General features: G+C 36.4%; 1 protein-coding gene across 1 annotated transcript in view; it reads left to right on the top strand.

Annotated features, from left to right (window-relative positions):
• Positions 1 to 18,845, top strand: part of cntn3a.1 (contactin 3a, tandem duplicate 1) — an 89,967-nt gene that overhangs the window by 16,625 nt on the left and 54,497 nt on the right. Inside the window, 3 exon segments of the mRNA XM_032572142.1 lie at positions 4,325 to 4,457; positions 7,136 to 7,311; positions 18,475 to 18,571. Of these exon segments, the coding sequence (XP_032428033.1) occupies positions 7,234 to 7,311; positions 18,475 to 18,571 (175 nt within the window). The 5' untranslated portion in view covers positions 4,325 to 4,457; positions 7,136 to 7,233.

Below are 18,845 nucleotides of genomic sequence, written 5' to 3'. Positions count from 1 at the left end.
GACCAAAACACTGGGAGGAGGTTGTCAGGATCATTTAGAGAGAAAAGAAAACTAAGTTATGTATGAGCTTACAATGGAAAAACTAGAGGTAAGATGAAAGGAGAGAAAACAGCAGGGAACAAACCAAGAAGGCACACAGAGAGTACGAGTCCAGGAATAAACAGACATGGTAGTTGGGAAAGGAACGGCAAGGAATAAATGAGCAGATGATGAACTGATGTACAGAACTGAAGATTCAAAAAAAAAAAAAAAAACAGTATGCAATAAGACTTCATGGACACGATAAAAAGTAGAAAATTACCACAAATTACAAAACCAAAAGTCTTTTAGATCAAAGACCTGTAAAGAAATTGAAAATGAAAACATGTGTTAGATAGTATATATAAAAGACAACAAGGAAATATTATATTTGTTAAGATAAGTTCAAATCCACAATTATTTTATTAACAGAATGAAAAAACAAATAGGATCATCAAAATACCTGGATATAAAATTAAACATTTGATATTAAAATTAACAGGCATTAAGTGATACATTTTTGTTGTTATAAATGGTTTAAATATTACTAAGTTTATTAAGTTTATTTGCACAGTATGTTGTATTTATTCTTTGTGGTTGTTTAATTTCATGGTAGACATATTTTACTACGCCTGAAGTCGTGCAAAGAAGCAGTGTTGGTTTTGAGTTAAATTGCAATTGTCAAAGTTGGAGTTCTGTTTTCAAATTTTTCCACTTTTTTTTTCAGAATACATTTTTTTCTCATATACTGTATGTCCATCATAGTAAAATTTGTTTTTAAAAAAGCCCACAAATAAAAAAAATAGTGCAGTACTTTTACTTCCAATCTAATTATCTGATAACCTTAGATTTATGTAAACCCATATTATGGATTTCTTTGCCTTGATCTTTGTCACAACTCTGTAGCCATTAACTATAACATGTAGAGATGCATTGATAGCAACTTCGAACCATTATAAAAAAATACATAAATGAATCAGTTACCAACATTTTTTAATGGTAGAGGTTCCGAAAACACACAAAGGTTGAACCCTCAAAACAGCTTTGCTGTATTCAGTTCAGCCTTCCTGTTATCAACTGAAAGTTTGTCTTTCTCTTACTCTCTTAAAGCTGAAATGAACTGCTGAGGGGTCTCAACATGTTATAGCAAATAGTTTAATCATGCATTCTTCATTAGCTTCATCTGAGTTTCCCTTGATTTTATTTTAATCAACTTACTATTGCTGTAAGTAGCTAACTTTACAAATCTTTCCTTAATCACAGAGAACTCCACGGAGATGAGTGTTGTCATTGTAACCTTGTAGGTTTTTGCATATAGTGCTGACCAGACAATTATCAGATAATGAAGTTTTCAACTATCAAATCACTGATCAGGACAGATTGAGCTGAAAACGATCAGACTCCTGTCCTTAGCCAATTTCTCAATCCATCTCCAATGAAAATTAAAACAGAATGGCTAAATTTGTACTTCCCTCCATCAGTGATGAAGGTTTTTTTGTTAAAATGAAATAATTTCTCAGTTTACAATGACACACTTGTGATCCAGCTCATAATTGCCACAGGCTTTATCTCCCCCCTTAGGCTTTTGCATAGCAGGTGTATCGCCTGCAGAGGAACTCTCTTCTGGTGATCTGTCACTTCTTATTGCAGCTTCAAGGAAAACGCTTTGTATGACAGACGACGATAATTAGGTGGATACTTATTTTTATATTTTTTTTCCCCCATTTGTCCTCGTGGAGAGAAATAATCTTTTTTCAGGGCTCCTTCTCAGACATCATCACAGATAAAAAGAGTTACTCTGAGTTTTGAGGTGAAAGACAGACACCCTTACACCCCTGAGACTTGAAAATGATATCTGCCTCTCATACACATGACTTTCTCTAACTGTTGAATATTTCTACTATTGGGCTATTTAATGAATGTAAAAACTCTCTAACTAATCCAAATTAATTCCTTTTTCAGAAAGGATAGCTTTTATTTGTTGACTTCTCCTTGGGCAACTCTTACACAGTGTGTGCACATGCATTTATTTGTATAATCCAGAAGCTGACCGTCAGGCACACAGCTAAATTTAATTGTATTCAAAAGCATGGAGAAAAAAAAAAAAAGTTGAAATCCTGCCCACTGCTCTCTGGCATTTGTGCATGACCTGCAAAAATTGGGTTGTATGCTTGTGGGTTATAAATTTGAATTGTCTGTGAAAATACTTCTATAAAACTTTTTAACAACAATTTTATAATTAGATCTTTATGTTACAGTTTCCTAGTTACCAGTTGGCTATTCTGGTGCTTTGAAGATTTGGTAGATTTTAGAAATTAGTAGAAATTGTAGCAACAACCACCTACATTAGACTGCATTAATGTACTCTAAATTTGCAATGAAGCTTATGTTTCAAAGGAGTTATAACTGCACTGAAATAGAAGAGCAAATTTGTCCACAATTCTGTGATTAAAATACAGTTAAAATAAGTTGTAACTTAAAAAAATATAGAGTTAAACTTTAAAAATATTACAGATGATATTTTTCCCCTCTGATATTTCTGATTGATGTTGCAATAGACTCCATCCTTCTTATTAACTAAATATAAGAATGGACTGAGAGCTTCTTTTATATGAAATAAAGCTTTAGGTTATGAAGAACCCACTTGGTTCTCAGGTGTCAAGAGACACCTGATTACTTCCAGTCTTACTTGAATAGCCTAACGTGTCTAATATGTAACTTTAAGTGTAAAGAGTTTGAAAGGAGAAAAAAAGGAAGTCACAATTTTGGAAGCCTCCTGGGCATACAGCAAGTTGTGACTGAGGTTAAAGGATTGAACAATAAATCAGCACCTAAGTTCTGTGAGAAGAGGTGCTGGCACTTTAGTCTCTGTTGGCTGGAGAGATAGTCATCTTGGCAACAACAGCAGTTCTGCTTGCCCAAAGATCACTTCAAAAATCTAAATTGGACTGGCCTATCTTTATGTGCAGGTTTTTGAGATGTCTGGATACTTCTCACTTTGAATTTAGAACTGGTCAGTGAGTATCTAAAAGATCATGGAGGTTTTAGTGTTCAGTGCTGTTGTTTGTGCATGTCAGTTCTGCATCAGATTTCCGGGGCACACCACAGACGCTCAAATACAAAGACGGAAAGTTTGTGTGTAAAAAAGTGTGATTAATTGCAATAAATTTTTAATACATTAAAATTGATTGTAGCCCTAACAAATGCTCATCAGAGCAACCATTTAGTGATTTTAGTAATTTTTTTTATCTGGTAAAATAGACATGTTGTATCTTTGGTGCTGTGTTCTCTTCTGCTTGATGATGACCTCAGCATTGGGTTGATTCTACACAGGAGTATATATAACACTGGAGATAATCTGGGTCAGATTTTGGATTTATGAGCTAAATTGGATTAACCTATATATATATATATATATATATATATATATATATATATATATATATCTACACCATGCTCACTGTAAAGAACATAGCAGCTTGAAATGGGATTGCAATGTTTATTTCTCTTGCTTTAATTTTGAGTGCTCTGACTTTGGTTTTTTCAATATAGTATAATACTGGGTTGCTTAAAATTGTTAGACTTTTCTGCAACTACGCTACCGCTGAGAAGTGGTAAAGAATACATCATGAAAGGTGACAAAGATATGTTTGAAGTTGAGAAATAATGTTTTTGAGATAAATGTTTGATTTTGTCTAAAAAAGGAGATTATTTTAATGAATCTTCCCGTGGTCTTAGCGACACTCAGGAAGAGTGCGGCAGATGTCACGGTCGGACGGTAGAGAAGTAAGACGTCTTCCCATAAGGGCGACAGTTCCCGAAACCACACACACACACACACACAAAAAAAAAACTTGTAAAAATGACCCCCTCCACACCACTCACAGGGTATAAGGCTTGTGGTGTCCAAGTGACCCTGTTCCTTAGATTAAATAATAATAAATAACAATAATAATAATTGTACTTTTGTGTTTTCATGATGTAAAGCATCTTGAACTGCCTTGTTGATGAAATGTGCTATGCAAATAAACTTAAAAGATAAACCAAAAAGAAGTAAAGGGTCAAAATCCACAGGTTGGTTCACAATGTGGAACAATTATTCAATATTAATATTTTGTACCCAGTGCCTAACGAACCAGTTGTCAACTTGCTGCATTGTTAGTCAAACTTTTCCTCTTCAAACCCTTTTCTCCTCATTTTTCCTCACTAAACACCCAATGTCTGCAAACAGAGAGATGTTTGCAGTGCTTTTTCAAACTCAGCTGGAAATCAAATCTTACGTAGTCTTTGTCTGTTCTCCACCCAGGAAGCGGAGTCCTGCTAAGGCCCGTATTCACTAAGCAACCAGGCAGTGTGGTGTTTCCCATTCAGCCTGGCGAGAATCGGAGAGAGGTGGTGTTTAGCTGTGAGGCCCAAGGACACCCACCGCCCTTCTACAGGTAATGCCTGCAGACACGGCTTCATGCATGCATCGTGTTTGTTGTTACATGGAGGCTTCAGGTAATTCCTCAAGGCTACCAAGTGCAACATTTGCACTAACGGCCTGTGGAGATTGGATTTATTGCTTGAGGAAAAGTGGGGATTTGTGTACCATATGGTTCACAATGGCTTTCCGCCTGCAGAGCTTAGATTCACTCTCAGTGATGGTTAATAAAGGAATGACTAATTCAATTCCCCCCCTTAGTTACTGCTGTTTTGCATATTTACAATGGCAGTGAGGCATTGATCTACAGAGTTTACCTAGAGCTTTCTGTGATACATACTACTATTGGCTAGTAAAATAAAAAATGACCACAGACATGCTGAGTCAGAACGCACCATGGTAATGTGATAATTTGGGAGTACTCTGATTCTTCAAAACCCGGATGACTTGTTGGAGAATTGATGGAACCATGCGTTCTGCTCTCTATCAGAAACAAAAACTGAATGAAAACATGCAGCTCTTAGTTTGTAATCTAAATTCAGTCTTTGGTTATGGAGCATTGGTTTGCAATTATTCACAGAACACCATCAAGACCACCTCTATATGGTTAAAAAAAGAGAAGAAAATTAATGATTTGGAGTGGGCTAATCAAAGTCTAGAGTTAAATTGAATTGGCATACCATGGTGTAACTGTAAACAGGATGTTCACACTGGAAAACTCTACAGTATGGTCGAATTTCTGCAAACAATAGTAATACTGGTAACTATTTTTTCACGTAGATCTAGGTTAATTTGGATTGCCTTTTCTCCTTAAAAAATAAATGATAATGAATTAAAATGCTTATTTCAAGTAAAAACACTTAAATATGTGATGAGATGTGACGATCAGCAACAATACTGCATGATGCGAATGAGGTGGGCCATGCTGGTACAGAAAAAATAATGATTAAAGATTAATGATTTCTTTTGCCAGAACAATGGCAATGACGAATTAAGAATTCTGACAAAATATAAATAAATATCTGCGTAACCTATTAAAGTATTATCCATCGCATTCGACTAGGTAGCTGTTGTTTTCCTGTCAGTATAATTAAAGACTGAATTTAAAAGTTGGCATTTAATGTGCAACAGGCTGAATTTGAGCATCACAATGTAAATGCAACTGTTAATGTGGTTTACAGATCCTCAGTTTTATGATTAATGTGCAGAAACTAACAGTAAAAATGAAATTGAAGCACTCAAGTAGTTTCTTTTATACTGTTCTGAAAAAATTAAAACATAGAAAATGTAAATATTGTGCTGCCCCTCTAAGTTCAGTTTCTGAATTTGTCCAAATTATTTATAACTAATGCTTTAATCCCAGTATGTAGTGCCTACAATATCATTCTCAAGTTTCAATTCAAGCATTCAAACTACAGATCAATCTGACATTTGAGTAATCTCACCATTAGCTCTAGTTACTTTTTCAGCTGCAATCTCTTGGATCCTTGTAAAATTCTGCTGCAGTTCCAGAGTGGCTCCAAACTCCTGCAGCTTCAGGCAGGTGTATTTCAGGGGCACCAAGGACACTTCTATTTCTCTTCCATGGCCCAGCAATCGTAAGGCAACATAAAGCCTTCACTCCAACTGATCTGTGTCCCCCTTTGTTTTGTCTCATCTGGAGTTTTGTCTCATCTGGGGTTGTTGGACCACTTCCAGCTGTGATCACTAAATCAGTCTAATTAGCCAGTCTGGTGCACTGCATACGTCTTCCTCTTCCCGCTATTCTTCAACTCGGCCCTCTGCCTGTTTTTGTTTAACTCCCACCAGCTGAAAGAGGGTGGCGATAATGTCATCAAGAGGAGGGACAATCCATATTCGTTTATAGATGAGCATCTTTTGTTACTTTGTTTTTTGTGGTTGTTGTCTTTGCCAGCATCGCTCTTCTCTCTTTGCAATGTAAGCCAAGCACAGTAAATGGAATTGTGGAAATTTAATTAAAAAATATATATAATATTTACAGATAAATCTAAATCTTGGTTTTAATAATTCCCATGACACATTTAAAATCTGTGATATCATCTTAATATCCCATGGCTTTTTGTCTGAGTCAAGTTCAAGCAGGCAAAACGACTTCGGACCCAAAACAGCAGCTGAGAGGCATAATCAGTGACATTGTGGTTGCAGGTTTAGAAAGCGTCCTTTTGTTCTCATATTATGCCTTATGCCTGAACATTATGGAAAGATGAGACCAGACTTGATTCCCACCCTTGATTTAAGACAGTGTTGCTCTTATAATGAACCTACATCTTGATTTTTTTTTGTTTGTTTAAAAGGGTCACAAACCTTCAGTATGTCAGTCTATTTCTCAGATTACATTTCTTCTCTTCTACTTTTCGCAACAAAATGAGGTCTTTAAAAATACAGTGAGCATTGATGAGACTGTGGCCATGTGTATTTAAGAAAAGCATTTTTATGGGTTTAGTTAATATTAGAGTGATAAATAAAACATATTTTGACATTTATAATTTATTGCCCTGATTGTAATGATGAGCTGTTCGATATATTTGTTGAATACTTTTGAGACACTCCTTTCTACTGAGTTATTACTGATCAGACTCTTTGCAACACATTGCACAGAGAGAGTACTAAATCAGAGCCAGAGATGAACAGTTAAATGTGTGACTGCTGTCTGTCATGTGCTGTCATTCACAGGTGGATGCTAAATGACTCCTTCATCCTGCCCATGCCGGGATCACGTTTCTCCCTCATGGGTGGGAACTTACACATCACCAATCTGAATAAAGACGAAGATGTGGGCATCTATCAGTGCTTCGCATCAAACTCGTTTGGCACAATCATCAGCAGAGAGGCCAGTCTTCATGTTGCTTGTAAGTTCACTCATGATTTTACTCATCAGTGTCTGTTTATATGTCTCTGGTTCTCAAGGGATCCTTTGGAAGTTTGAAAAAAACCCCAAACTATTAGAAGCCATGTTGGTTCTGATAAAAAATGGCTACATTTGTAGGATAGTTTAGAAACTTCAGCATCTTTAGTCAAGATATAATTTCAGGTTCACAAATTTACTGAAGGCTTCCACTACATTTAAAGCAGCATATATACTGCTTGTAAGGTTTGTTTTCTTTAGCAACTTTTCTTTTTTCTGTTTTATAAATCACTTTGATATTCCTCAGTTTAGTTCAACATTTGCTTTGCTGGGAAATTCATCAGATGCTGTTATCCACTAAAGGTTTGATGCCTCAGCTTGCGTTTTGTCAGCTCAATCTTTTCCTAATCATTTCCTACGCGCCACTGAGCAAGCAGTATCCACCTCTCTGCAAAGAACTCGCTCATCTTGGCATTAAAGACACCTACACCAGAATCCTGTACATTTAGTTCGACACCTAATATGATCTTTTCGAAGTAGAGAAGCTTCTCCTGGATGTTTGCCTCTGGATTCTGAACTTTTTGTGAGAAACCACGGTCAACTTGCATTGGAAGAAACATCTCCAATTCCATCACACTGAGATCTGGGGTACCTTAGGGTTGCGTGCACTGACCATCAGTGTTCACACTGTTAACACACTGCAACATTTAAACTAGAACTACCAGGCAGTTGTACAGCTTTCTGCTTCAAGCTGTTAAAATATTTAACTGCTGGTAAGATTATTTTATTTGCTTATATATGTTGTATTTATTTGGAGTATCTACTATCTGTTTAATGATTTTTTTTTACAGTAGTGTGTTTTATATCTGAGAAAATTGCTACCACATTTATATGAATATTTTCCAACTCAGATTTTTTTTATGTTGTTTTTTTTTTTTTTTTTGGACTCTGAATGAAACATTGGTAATGATGAAACATTTTTATTACTGCTCTCTGAAGTAGCACAGATGATGCATCACAACATTCATGCATCATACATATATATTTTTTAAGACCGCTGTCTGTGCGGCATCACTTTTTGCAAGGTGAACTTCGGGTCTCCCCTCTATATGGCGAGCCTGTATCAAATGACACTCCTGATATCTGTGAACAGATGGGCCAGCTTGATTGAATTCTGATGTCTGTTTCTCTGCTGCAGCCGACACGGCAATGATCCTTGGTGAGAGAGCACCAGTGATGTTCATCTCGCCACTGTTTGGTGCTTCTTTGTCACAAAGCAGCTGTAAATCATCAACATACAGAGCAAATCTGTATTCTGAGCTGCCTCTGGGCTGCTGATGATTTTCACATTTCCTATAAATTTTTGAGGCCTGTTCTCAGCTGTATGTCACCGTGATTGGACTCATTCATTGCCCGGGCCTGACTGGAGACCCGCTGCTTTTGTCAACAGATGAGGACAAGCATCAGAGCTGACACCTCGTACGTCTTATTTATTGCTCTTGGTTTAACTTAATTAAGTGTGCGGTGTGATTGAACGGGTCTCAGGTCAAGGGAATAATTCATGGTGGGGCAGTCTGTTATGAGTCAGTATCATGTCATTTGTATCAGAATCTGACTCTGTGGGGCTCAGGATCCCTTTTCAAACACAATGTGGTTTAATGACTCCAGGAGACCAAGGTAAAAGCCATTAATGAAGAGACCACCCAGATTAAAAGGTTATGTCTTTACTGGTAATCTTCTCACATCCCCTAACCCCCAAACCTTAACCCCCTAAAAATAAACGCTTTTAAGCAGATTCAACTAAATTACAGTTCATACCAGCACAATTTTACATTCTTCGACAGTGTCATCTGAAATTGCCTTTTTTTTTCCCCCACCCAAGTCCTCAATGATGGCGAACAACATCAAAGTCTTTAGTTTTGCGACATCTAATGAGGTGCACTTTTTGCTAAATTGGATTGCATAAACATGTGCAGCATGAATGGGAATTAAGATTACACTTTTAATCCTCCAAGAGATGGATGATATAACCGTTTCCATTACCATCTGTTGTGGGCTTAAACCTCTAAACATATAAAGGTTGTTGATCCCCTCGACAATACACACAGTTAAAAAGGTTCTTTTCGCCTGCTGAGAACGCTGAAAGGAATAATCTAGTTGCTTATCTAGCATAGAGCCAGATTGAGTTTCCTAATCTTGTTGGAATGTTTTTTGTTTTTTTGAGAGAGTGGATGGATTTTCAGTAAGGCGAGATGTTACGCTGTACAGCTGAATGCAGGGCCTGTAAGCATGGTTAACTGCCAGTTTTAAGAAAGAACACAGTACAAGGGAGATTTGCACTGCATCTGGAGCCATCAGGGTATCACAGTGTTAAATGATGAGTGAAAAAGCTGAATTTATGATAGAAATCTGGCATGGTGACAGCTCTGTATATGGATTTCCATTGAGATTAGGTTTGCTCTTGTATTTGCACTTAGAGCTGTACCTAAAATTATTCAAGCCCAACATCAAATTTGCTTTATTATCAAAACTAACAACTGTTTGCAGTGGACAGCTCCAACAGGATCAATTTAAATAGCTCACTACAGCTATTTAGCCTATGCATGTAGAGACTTCTAATGCAGCCTCTGCTCCAGAAACCTGCTCTTGATTCTGATATTCTTGCGAATTATAGACCAATCTCCAGCCTGCCTTTTATCTAAAAAGAAATCTTGAAAAGGTAGTTTACAAGCAATTAATAGTCTTTTTTTTAGAAAACATTGTATTTTAGATGCTTTTCAATCTTGTTACCAAGCTTTACATTGTACCGAAGCTTATCATAGTGAATGCATTGTTATTGTGGTTTGACAATTAAAACCACAATAATTGCCTTAGAGACAGTGGATACATTTCTCATTAGAGCAGTAGGTGTGTCTCAGGACTACTGCATTGCAGTGGTTCAATCTTATTTGGCAGTGTCACTTTTTTCTCTCAAATTTTGGGATTGTGTCTCCTCTACTTCAATGTGGGGTGCCACAAGGTTCAGTTTTGGGCCCCCTTATTTTCTTCCTGCATGAGCTAGCCCTTGGCTCTTTTTTTTTTGTTAGGAACATTGAATTGCCTTCCATTGCTATGCAGATGGCTACTTATTACACCTAGGCTTGATTGCAGTGACATGCTTTATTATGGGGTTAGTATTGTGTACTTCAGGTTGTGCAAAATGTACCTGCATGTTGTTCTTGCACACACTTTCTCTTTTTGAATGGTAAGCTAGGAGCTTGTGTTATTGTTTTATAACTTAGCCTGTTTTAAACATCTCTGCAACTATCTCCAACCTGTGTGCTGTGTTCCTTAATCATCACGATTCTGTTTGTTGCCCAACCCTCTGAGATGTTTGAGAAAAGCAGAGATTAAATGACAGTTTTTCTAACTCTATTTGCTAATTAGTTGGCTCGTTGTTGATAATATTTTGGGAACCGAAGGGTACTGAATACATTTCCATACCTTTCAGCTCTTTCTTTGTTAAAATATTTGAAAATCATTTATTATTTTTCTTTTCAAATATATTCTCTGCTTTATTTTGGTCTGTCTCTTGATCTTGTCAAACAAATTTGTGTCCTACATTGATAGTCAGTTATTATGGTTTTGCCACCTCATGATTTATGAATAATCAGACCCCATGTCTGTGTTTTCCAAGTAAGAACATTTGCAGCATACTAAGAACTTTTTTTATGCTGTCCTACAACTTAAGTACCATGTGACAGACAGACAGCTATAAATAACTTGTCTAAATAGCTGTCAGAAACTGGAACAAAAGAAATCTCAAGGGCCGGTTTCGGCATAAATCCACACACAGAAGGCATTTATCCTGTCACTTGCTAGTTTCATAGTCCATGCTCACATACATCACACAGGGAACCCTGGCTTTTCGTTAGTGATATTTTTAAATAATAATACAAATTTACATGTATCTTATTATAAGCGTTAACATCAAGAAAAGTCTCTGCATAGTACTTTTTAATTGGGTAACATATAAACAAGATGAGAAATAGGATCTTCTTAGGTAAATTTCAATATTTTATGATCCAATTGATCTCAACAAATTAAAATAATGATGATCATTCTTGGCAAAAGCAACTAGGATTTCATTTATACAAGTTAAGATCTTCTGCAAGGTAAAGTTGGGATGGCGACTTTACTTTACAGTGCACATGTTGCGATAGAGAGTAATAAAAAGTAGCTTATTGTATTTCCTGAATATGTTCTATTCCAATCCAAAACATGCAGTTGTTCATTCAGTGGAAGCTTAATGGTAGGAAATAACACGAAAGCCGCAGAATGTTAATAGCTCTTCAGAAAACGCTGAAAAAACTCTCCTTGCCTTTTGTCCGGTGGAGAGGTGATAAACGTAACCACATCACAAATTGCCCTCAAACTCACATTCTAGTAGAATCGCCTCATTTTGCTTCTCCACATTTGCCTCTCATTCATTACCGCGAGTCACATCGGAAAAGCTAGCTCCCAAAAATGCAAATTCACATCCAATTTCATGGACCTGAAAGCACTCAAAATAGCCCGAACCCTGCCATGGCTAAGCCCATAGAGGTGCAGAACCGTGATAGGCTTGATAAGAGGATCCACGCGGCGTTGAACAGCTTGCCTTGTCAAGCATTGTTGGCTTTTAGTGCATCTAGCTCATTAACGCTCCACCATACACCAAAGGAATATTGATAGAAAGAACTTCACTCAGTCTGTTTTTTTTTTTTAACATATATTCAAATTTAGAAATAAGGCAGTAATAAATCAGGCTCTGCGTGTTGCTCGCACGTTCTGATGACAGTAATTTATGGAAAGCTTGAAATTGGGGAAAAATACTGTTTTCATATGCCTTTTTTTTCAATCCACAAACTTGTCACACATGCTGGTTTGGGTAGTTCTCACATTTTGGAAAGGACTACAAGCTGAATTCATATTCAACACAGTCATCCATCCATCGACTATATCGAAATATCCTTGCAGGGTCGGGGGGAGCCTTTCTGCAGCGGTCATTGGGCAGGAGGGAGGATACAACCTGGACAAATTGCCAGTCCATCACAGGGCACCACTGAGGCACACAGGACAAACAACCAGGCACGCACATACCCTCACCTAGCAGGCATGTTTTTGGACTGTGACAGGAGACCGGAGTACCAGGAAGAACCCGACATGCACAGGAAAAAATATGCAAACTCCATGCAGAAACAAACTGGACCTGGATTTGAAACTTTGCTAGAAGGCAGCACTGCTACCAACTGTGCCACCATTAAATACAGTGGTATTTAATGAATTAAATAATGAATTAGGATGTTATTGACATGTTACATTCAGTAACCCATTAAGTGAAATGCATAGAATAAATATGCATTTTTAACAGCATTTTTCTGTTAATCTTTTTACGTAAAGCTAATGAAAACCTAGAGCTTAAGATTAGAATATTACATCAGACTGGCCCCAAAAAAAATTATTACAAAAACAAATGGGCCTGATGAAAAGTGTATTTCCTGTTTAAAAGTTATTTTTAAAAGATACATTTTAATCTGTAATCTGAAAATAAATGTCCTACATCATACTGTACAAAAGGAAAAAAAAATAATATTGAATTATGTTATAATTCAAAATACTACAATCTATGTTCTAAATAAAGCACAACTAAATATAATGTGATATGTGTTTGCACACCTCCAGCTTGAGCTTTCACCCAGAGGAGCTCTTCTGTTCTCAGGGTGACGTAAAAATGTCTTTGCTGCAATGTGAGAAATATGTGACCTTTTCCATTGCTTTGGTCAAGACGCTTGGTCTAAGTTCTTGTCATATAAATGATCTTATTTGGCTTAAATTCAAAACGTTTTGAGGTAGATCAGATTTCACTGCCAAATTATTATGAAAACGTTATGACTAGAGTGACTGTGGACTCTAAAGGTGTTTTAGAATATTTTTTTAATTTAAAAAAATAGAAAAATATTTTTACCCTTATAATCCTTGTGTTCATAAGGTTCTGAGAGACAATTAAACACTTTATATATGTTTAATAATATCTTTAATCATATTAAGTAGTAACATTTTGAACATTAATTTAGCTGCTGTTACACTGCTGTGTAGGTTTGTGTATAGAAAATCATCTAAAGCAAGTCAAAACACAAGGAAGTGAAGTAGAACGTCAATCCTTCTCATACGTTTGAAATATGCATCCTGCTACGATGCATTCCCAATTACGTGTTTCTAAACACACTTACTGGTTAAATTTAATATATATTTGTTTTAAAAGTGAAAGATTTTCTGACGTATTACGAACTTGAATATAGACCTAAATTACACTGCCAAGGATTTAAAAAACAGCAACATGGTCTCACAGCTATCAATTATGAAGCCGACATATTTACCAGCTGAGCCAGAGATCGGCAAGCTCATTGTTGTGCAAATCATTCAGAGGTCCAGGACGCAAACATTTCTTTTTGTTTGTTTGTTGTTATGAGAAAATTGATGAGTTTACTTTACAAATTACAAGTTAACTCTGCTTCTCCTCTGCCTCTGAGATATTCTGTCAGCGGACTATGTGGTCTCTCCGTGCTACTAACAAACTCAATCAAAGAGGTGCTGCTGCTCTATGAGAGTGACGATGTGTTTAGAAATTACAAATCATGCTCTACAACTGACAGTTTTATGAAAACAAACTGAACTTTGGCTCTGCTGATATTGAGAAAACAGTGCAAATGTTTGACCACACTTCAGGAACTAGTGGATTCCGTCTGCCGGAACAACGCCAGTAATACCTCTAGTTTGTGTTTTTTTGCCTCTCCCATGAACAAAATCACAAAGATAAAATTCATCTTTAGTGACTCAAATGAACCTGTATTTGAATTTCAGATTACATTTTCTGCCACTACCTTTTTTTTTTGCCTTTTTTTTAAGGAGCTTTCAAATGTTTACTTCAAAGTCAAGACTAATAGCGCTTTTAAACCAGGCACTTACCACTTTGTGTTAACCTAGATTAAGCTATATCTTCAAGCCAGAGGAAATTGATGTATCCCTGACTCAAGTTTAAATTAGGTCTAAACACTGTCATTACATTGAAATCCGGTCTATTGCTTAGTGGGATACATGCTGGAGCATTATTCACCAAAGAGGACTTATCTTCCTATGACAGTAAGTGGAAGACGTGCAATACTGTGAAAGACATATTTATATGTAAAAATTTTAGAAGTGTTGAGTTGTAAGACTTTGATATGCCTAATTTATGTTTGCTTGTTTTGCTTACTTTGCCATAAGTGTGTAGATTTTAGCTTGATAAATGAATTAGATTTTTATCTATATTATAGATGAGTGGTTGTTCAGATCGTTCTTTGGAAAGAAAAGACAGCAATTCCTCCTACAGATTGAATTAGATAGATTGAGACAAAGTTGGGAGACACTTTTTGATAGATCAAGAGTCTAATTTGTTGGTGATTCTCAATATAATCAAATGCCATTCATCTTGGCCATAGCAAAATATTTGAAGCCAACAAGGAAAAATCATAAAAACACATTTCATCTGCTGGTAAAAGAAAAGCATATAGAGCCTCTTTCACAGTATTATGTCTCCCAGATGGGATCAGATACACTTGTGAGTTCATTGGATGCTTTTGTGTGCTATCTTTTCAAATGGCTTTAAGAAATTTACATTAGATTTGGTCCAATTGTTCATTTTGAACTCCAAAATAAATTTATCTGTTTTTATGCCCAGTGGTTATTGTGACCTTGTCTCCATTACTTTTTTATTCAAACACGATTTATTGCGCATCGCCCGGAGTGAATTTCATCACATTTGAATATTTCTGCTCAGATTTGGTAATGAAGTCATTGTCACAAAAGGGGTTGGTGGTCATGGAGGACTCAAAATGCAGGCAAAAGGAGGGAGAGGTGGCAGCGGAGACAAAGATGTTCGATAATACAAAAAGAAATGACGGACAACAAAGTATGCAATCCAAAAGATCTGAACTGAAGATGAAGACCATCAAACTGGGCAGACTACACTAGGATTGAGCAAATGAACCAGCATCAACTACAGAGGGATATGTACTGAGTGGGACAAGAAACAGAGACTAATGAGCAGAGTGGAACCAGCTGAGAGTGCAATCAGTGAACAGAGACAGAAGGTATCAAATAATCACAGAATGATTGGAAGAACAAGAACTAAGTACAGACCAGAAACTGACAGAAGCTACTAAGACAGCAAGGATAACTCTAAATGCAAAAGAAATTTAACTACCCAAACATGATAAACCAACTCCAAGATGTGGCGGCAGTCATGAGAGTATAGTTGTGAGGAAAAATATTTTACATCCACAATAGAGGAGGACTGATGGTTTGCAGATGAAAAATGTGGGATCTATGGTTTAAACTGGTTGCAAGTGTTAGATAGCTAAACCTTTTTGCTTAGAGTTCCTTATTTTTAAATACACAGCTTGTTTCCATGTATATGTCTTTCATCAGAAGCCTGCTGTAGCTTTCAGCAAGTAGGGTGCTGTGACATTAGAGAGAACTGATGCCTTTTGAAATAAAAATTAACAGATAATGATATATAATGACACAAAATGATGAATGCAATTAGGAGTCAGCGTCTCTACTACTAATTTGCTTTTCCTGGAATGGTAATTTGTTTCATTTTTATAATAATTGAAGGTAGCATACTCACATGACTTTGTTATAAAATCAAGTACAATTGGCCTGTAAAATACACAATACTAACCCTTTAAAATATAACTACAGGTTTTATTTACCTAAAGAGAATATGCTGCATTATTGTCTGTAGCAAGCAAATGTAGTTTTCACCACGTCTTACCTTTTAATAAGCCTTATAAATTTTTATTTAGTGTATTCTCATATTACCAAGTATTTTGCTCAGAAAAAGCATGTAAGTGCATTCAATAAATCTATATTGTAATTTATTTGTTTACCACGTAGTTATTTAATGTTACAGTCAATGACATGAAAAACACATTTGTTTTCGACAGTACCAAATAAATTTTTATTTTATTTTTTTGTAGTTGATCTATTACTGTTTTTATGTTTTAACATGAATCCAGACCAGACAAATATGACAGAATGCTAGCTATCTCATGTTTTTTTTCCATTCTAACAAGAGATAGCTAACATTTCTAATAGTAACCTAGCATGCAATGTATGCATTTCTGACAAGATGCGAAGATTTTGACAAGACAGTAGATTGCTATATTTTCCATATTAAATTCTATGTATGGCTGCTCTGCTCTCAAACTGAACATTATATACTAGTCCTTATTCTAGGTATTTTAGGGGGTTAGAGCAGAGGTGCCACTCAAGCACTTATAATCCAACAACTGCATAAGAAATATCCAAAGCTTGTAAAAATGAGGTGTTGCAACCCAGGACATTCTGCTGAAGTTCTGGTTATAGTAATTGAGCCTGTTTGGATATATTGTACAGTGAAAGGTTTGGGTAATTGGGTCTTTTTTGCTGGCTCTGTATTTTGTTGTCCTCATACTTTCATACTATGGTTTGGATGATGTCCACACATTGCTGCCCAAAGTTTAAAGCCCATAAGAACACAGAAAATGTGGAAGGCACAAGCAATCTACCGGCATAGAAATGTGTGTTTGCCTGGTTTTTCTACTTAGAACTGTGAATTTACCGTCACACAGATTACTTATATGCAAACCAACCTGAACCGATGTGGAAAAAGTAAGCCCTCTTCCCTTGTTGAATCATAAATGATCAGGGATCAACCCCTATTTCAGAGGGAAGTGGAAGTGTTATTTTTTAGGGCCACTCATACAATTAGGAAATCACTTACGTATAATTTGTTTGGGAACATGAAATTGTCTGAATGATCTGAAAAATCAACACATCGTCACAGCTTTGGGACTCCACCTAGGTTACCTTGAACACTGAAATTGTTTCAAAAACAAAAAAGCAACAACTCATCCTGGAGGTCACAGCATAACCCAGCACAACAGAACCTAAAGCACCACAGGCCTCACTTGTCTCAGTTAAAATCAATGTCTTGATTGAGCAAAAAGAAAGAAAATGAATTGCTCCTAACTCATCAACTTTGAGGTCAAATATTCTCTTGCTATCTAATATATCCCACCCACTAAGATGTGATATGATGAAGTGATAATTAATTTTGTTTACGCCACATTAATGCTCATAATATTATGGCTGACCAATAATCAGCCATAAGTTTTGAAGTTTTGATTGTGTTCTGTGTCTGAGGGATAAATGGAGAAAAAAAAAAACATTAGCTGGGGCTCTGAATGCATTGTGTACTTAGAAAATAGCTTCATTCAACAGGAATTGATAAAAATCTGATCATGGAAGCGTGACAAATTTGCAAGGAGAATGGACAAAACATGATATACAGATTTTTTTTTAAGTTGTATAGAAGCTTTTAATAAATTATATATGGAAAAATAATGAAAAAAAATTCCCCCTTTGTGTGTTTTTCTTTATCAAGAAACAACTTTGCATTGCTCAAAAGTTGTGTGAAGATCGTGCTCTCTATTCATTATCCAGAGCCTCTTCCTGCTCTGCTGCTACAAAGGAGATGTCAGATTTGCATTCTCTCTATCCCTGTTGTTTTGAAGTGAGTCTTTATTATGTCATTTTATGTCAGGCACACATTTGGCTTTGCCGTCTGCAATATCTCCAAGAGCCGCAGCAGGCGAGACTTAGCAGAGTGTTCAGCAATTCCTGTCTCTATTTGCTTTCTCTCAGCAGGTTGTCAACAAATAATCGGTTTCCATACAAATGATGTTTCTGTCTTTGTCATTTAATTGTTGCCGGTCTTTGTGCAGCGGATCAAACACAGAGAGCGATAACAATACGCTGTTTCAATTAAATTCACTCATGTGTGACTTATGCTTGAAGAATTGCTTTCTGCTCCAGTCAGAAATGTTATGGACTTTACAAAGCAATATTTATGCAAACATATGACAGACATGGAGAGTTTCTGCACTGTTCAACATCATTTCGCTGTCATTTACCTTGATCTAAAATTACTGACCAACCATTTATGCAATGTTCACACATGTTTTTTTTTTTTTTCTTTATATCAATTTGTGTGGGCACCGTCTCGCTTCTGGAATTTCTCTGATGATTTTTCATCTCTTACTCTGCTGCTTTTGTCAAACAGACTTGGAGAAGTTTCAAGACCCAGAGAAGAAATCCAGTGAGGGTTCGTGAAGGTCAAGGAGTGGTCTTACTGTGTGGCCCACCCCCTCACTCAGGAGGTAAGATTCTCTAGTGTTTTAGTCACGTGACGGCAAACCTTTAAACATAGCATTTTTATACCCGGTATATGAAATTTGGTATGCATGAGGAGACTCTCTATTGCTGGTGGCTTTTTTTTTTTTTGCTTGTGTCTCCTTGTGCCGTTGAAGTTAGTGGAGTGAGTCATTTTTATTGTGCAACATTTTGGCCTGTCAGCTTGATTTCTAGGAGGGTGAGGAAAGATTTGGCATGCAATCTGCAGAGAATATTTTTGGTTGGTACTTCTGCTAAGCA

Source organism: Xiphophorus hellerii, chromosome 1 (assembly GCF_003331165.1).
Source record: "Xiphophorus hellerii strain 12219 chromosome 1, Xiphophorus_hellerii-4.1, whole genome shotgun sequence".
In the NCBI taxonomy this organism is placed as follows: Eukaryota; Metazoa; Chordata; class Actinopteri; order Cyprinodontiformes; family Poeciliidae; genus Xiphophorus; species Xiphophorus hellerii.
Note: the sequence above shows the minus strand (reverse complement) of the source record. Positions and strands in the feature narration are given on the sequence as shown.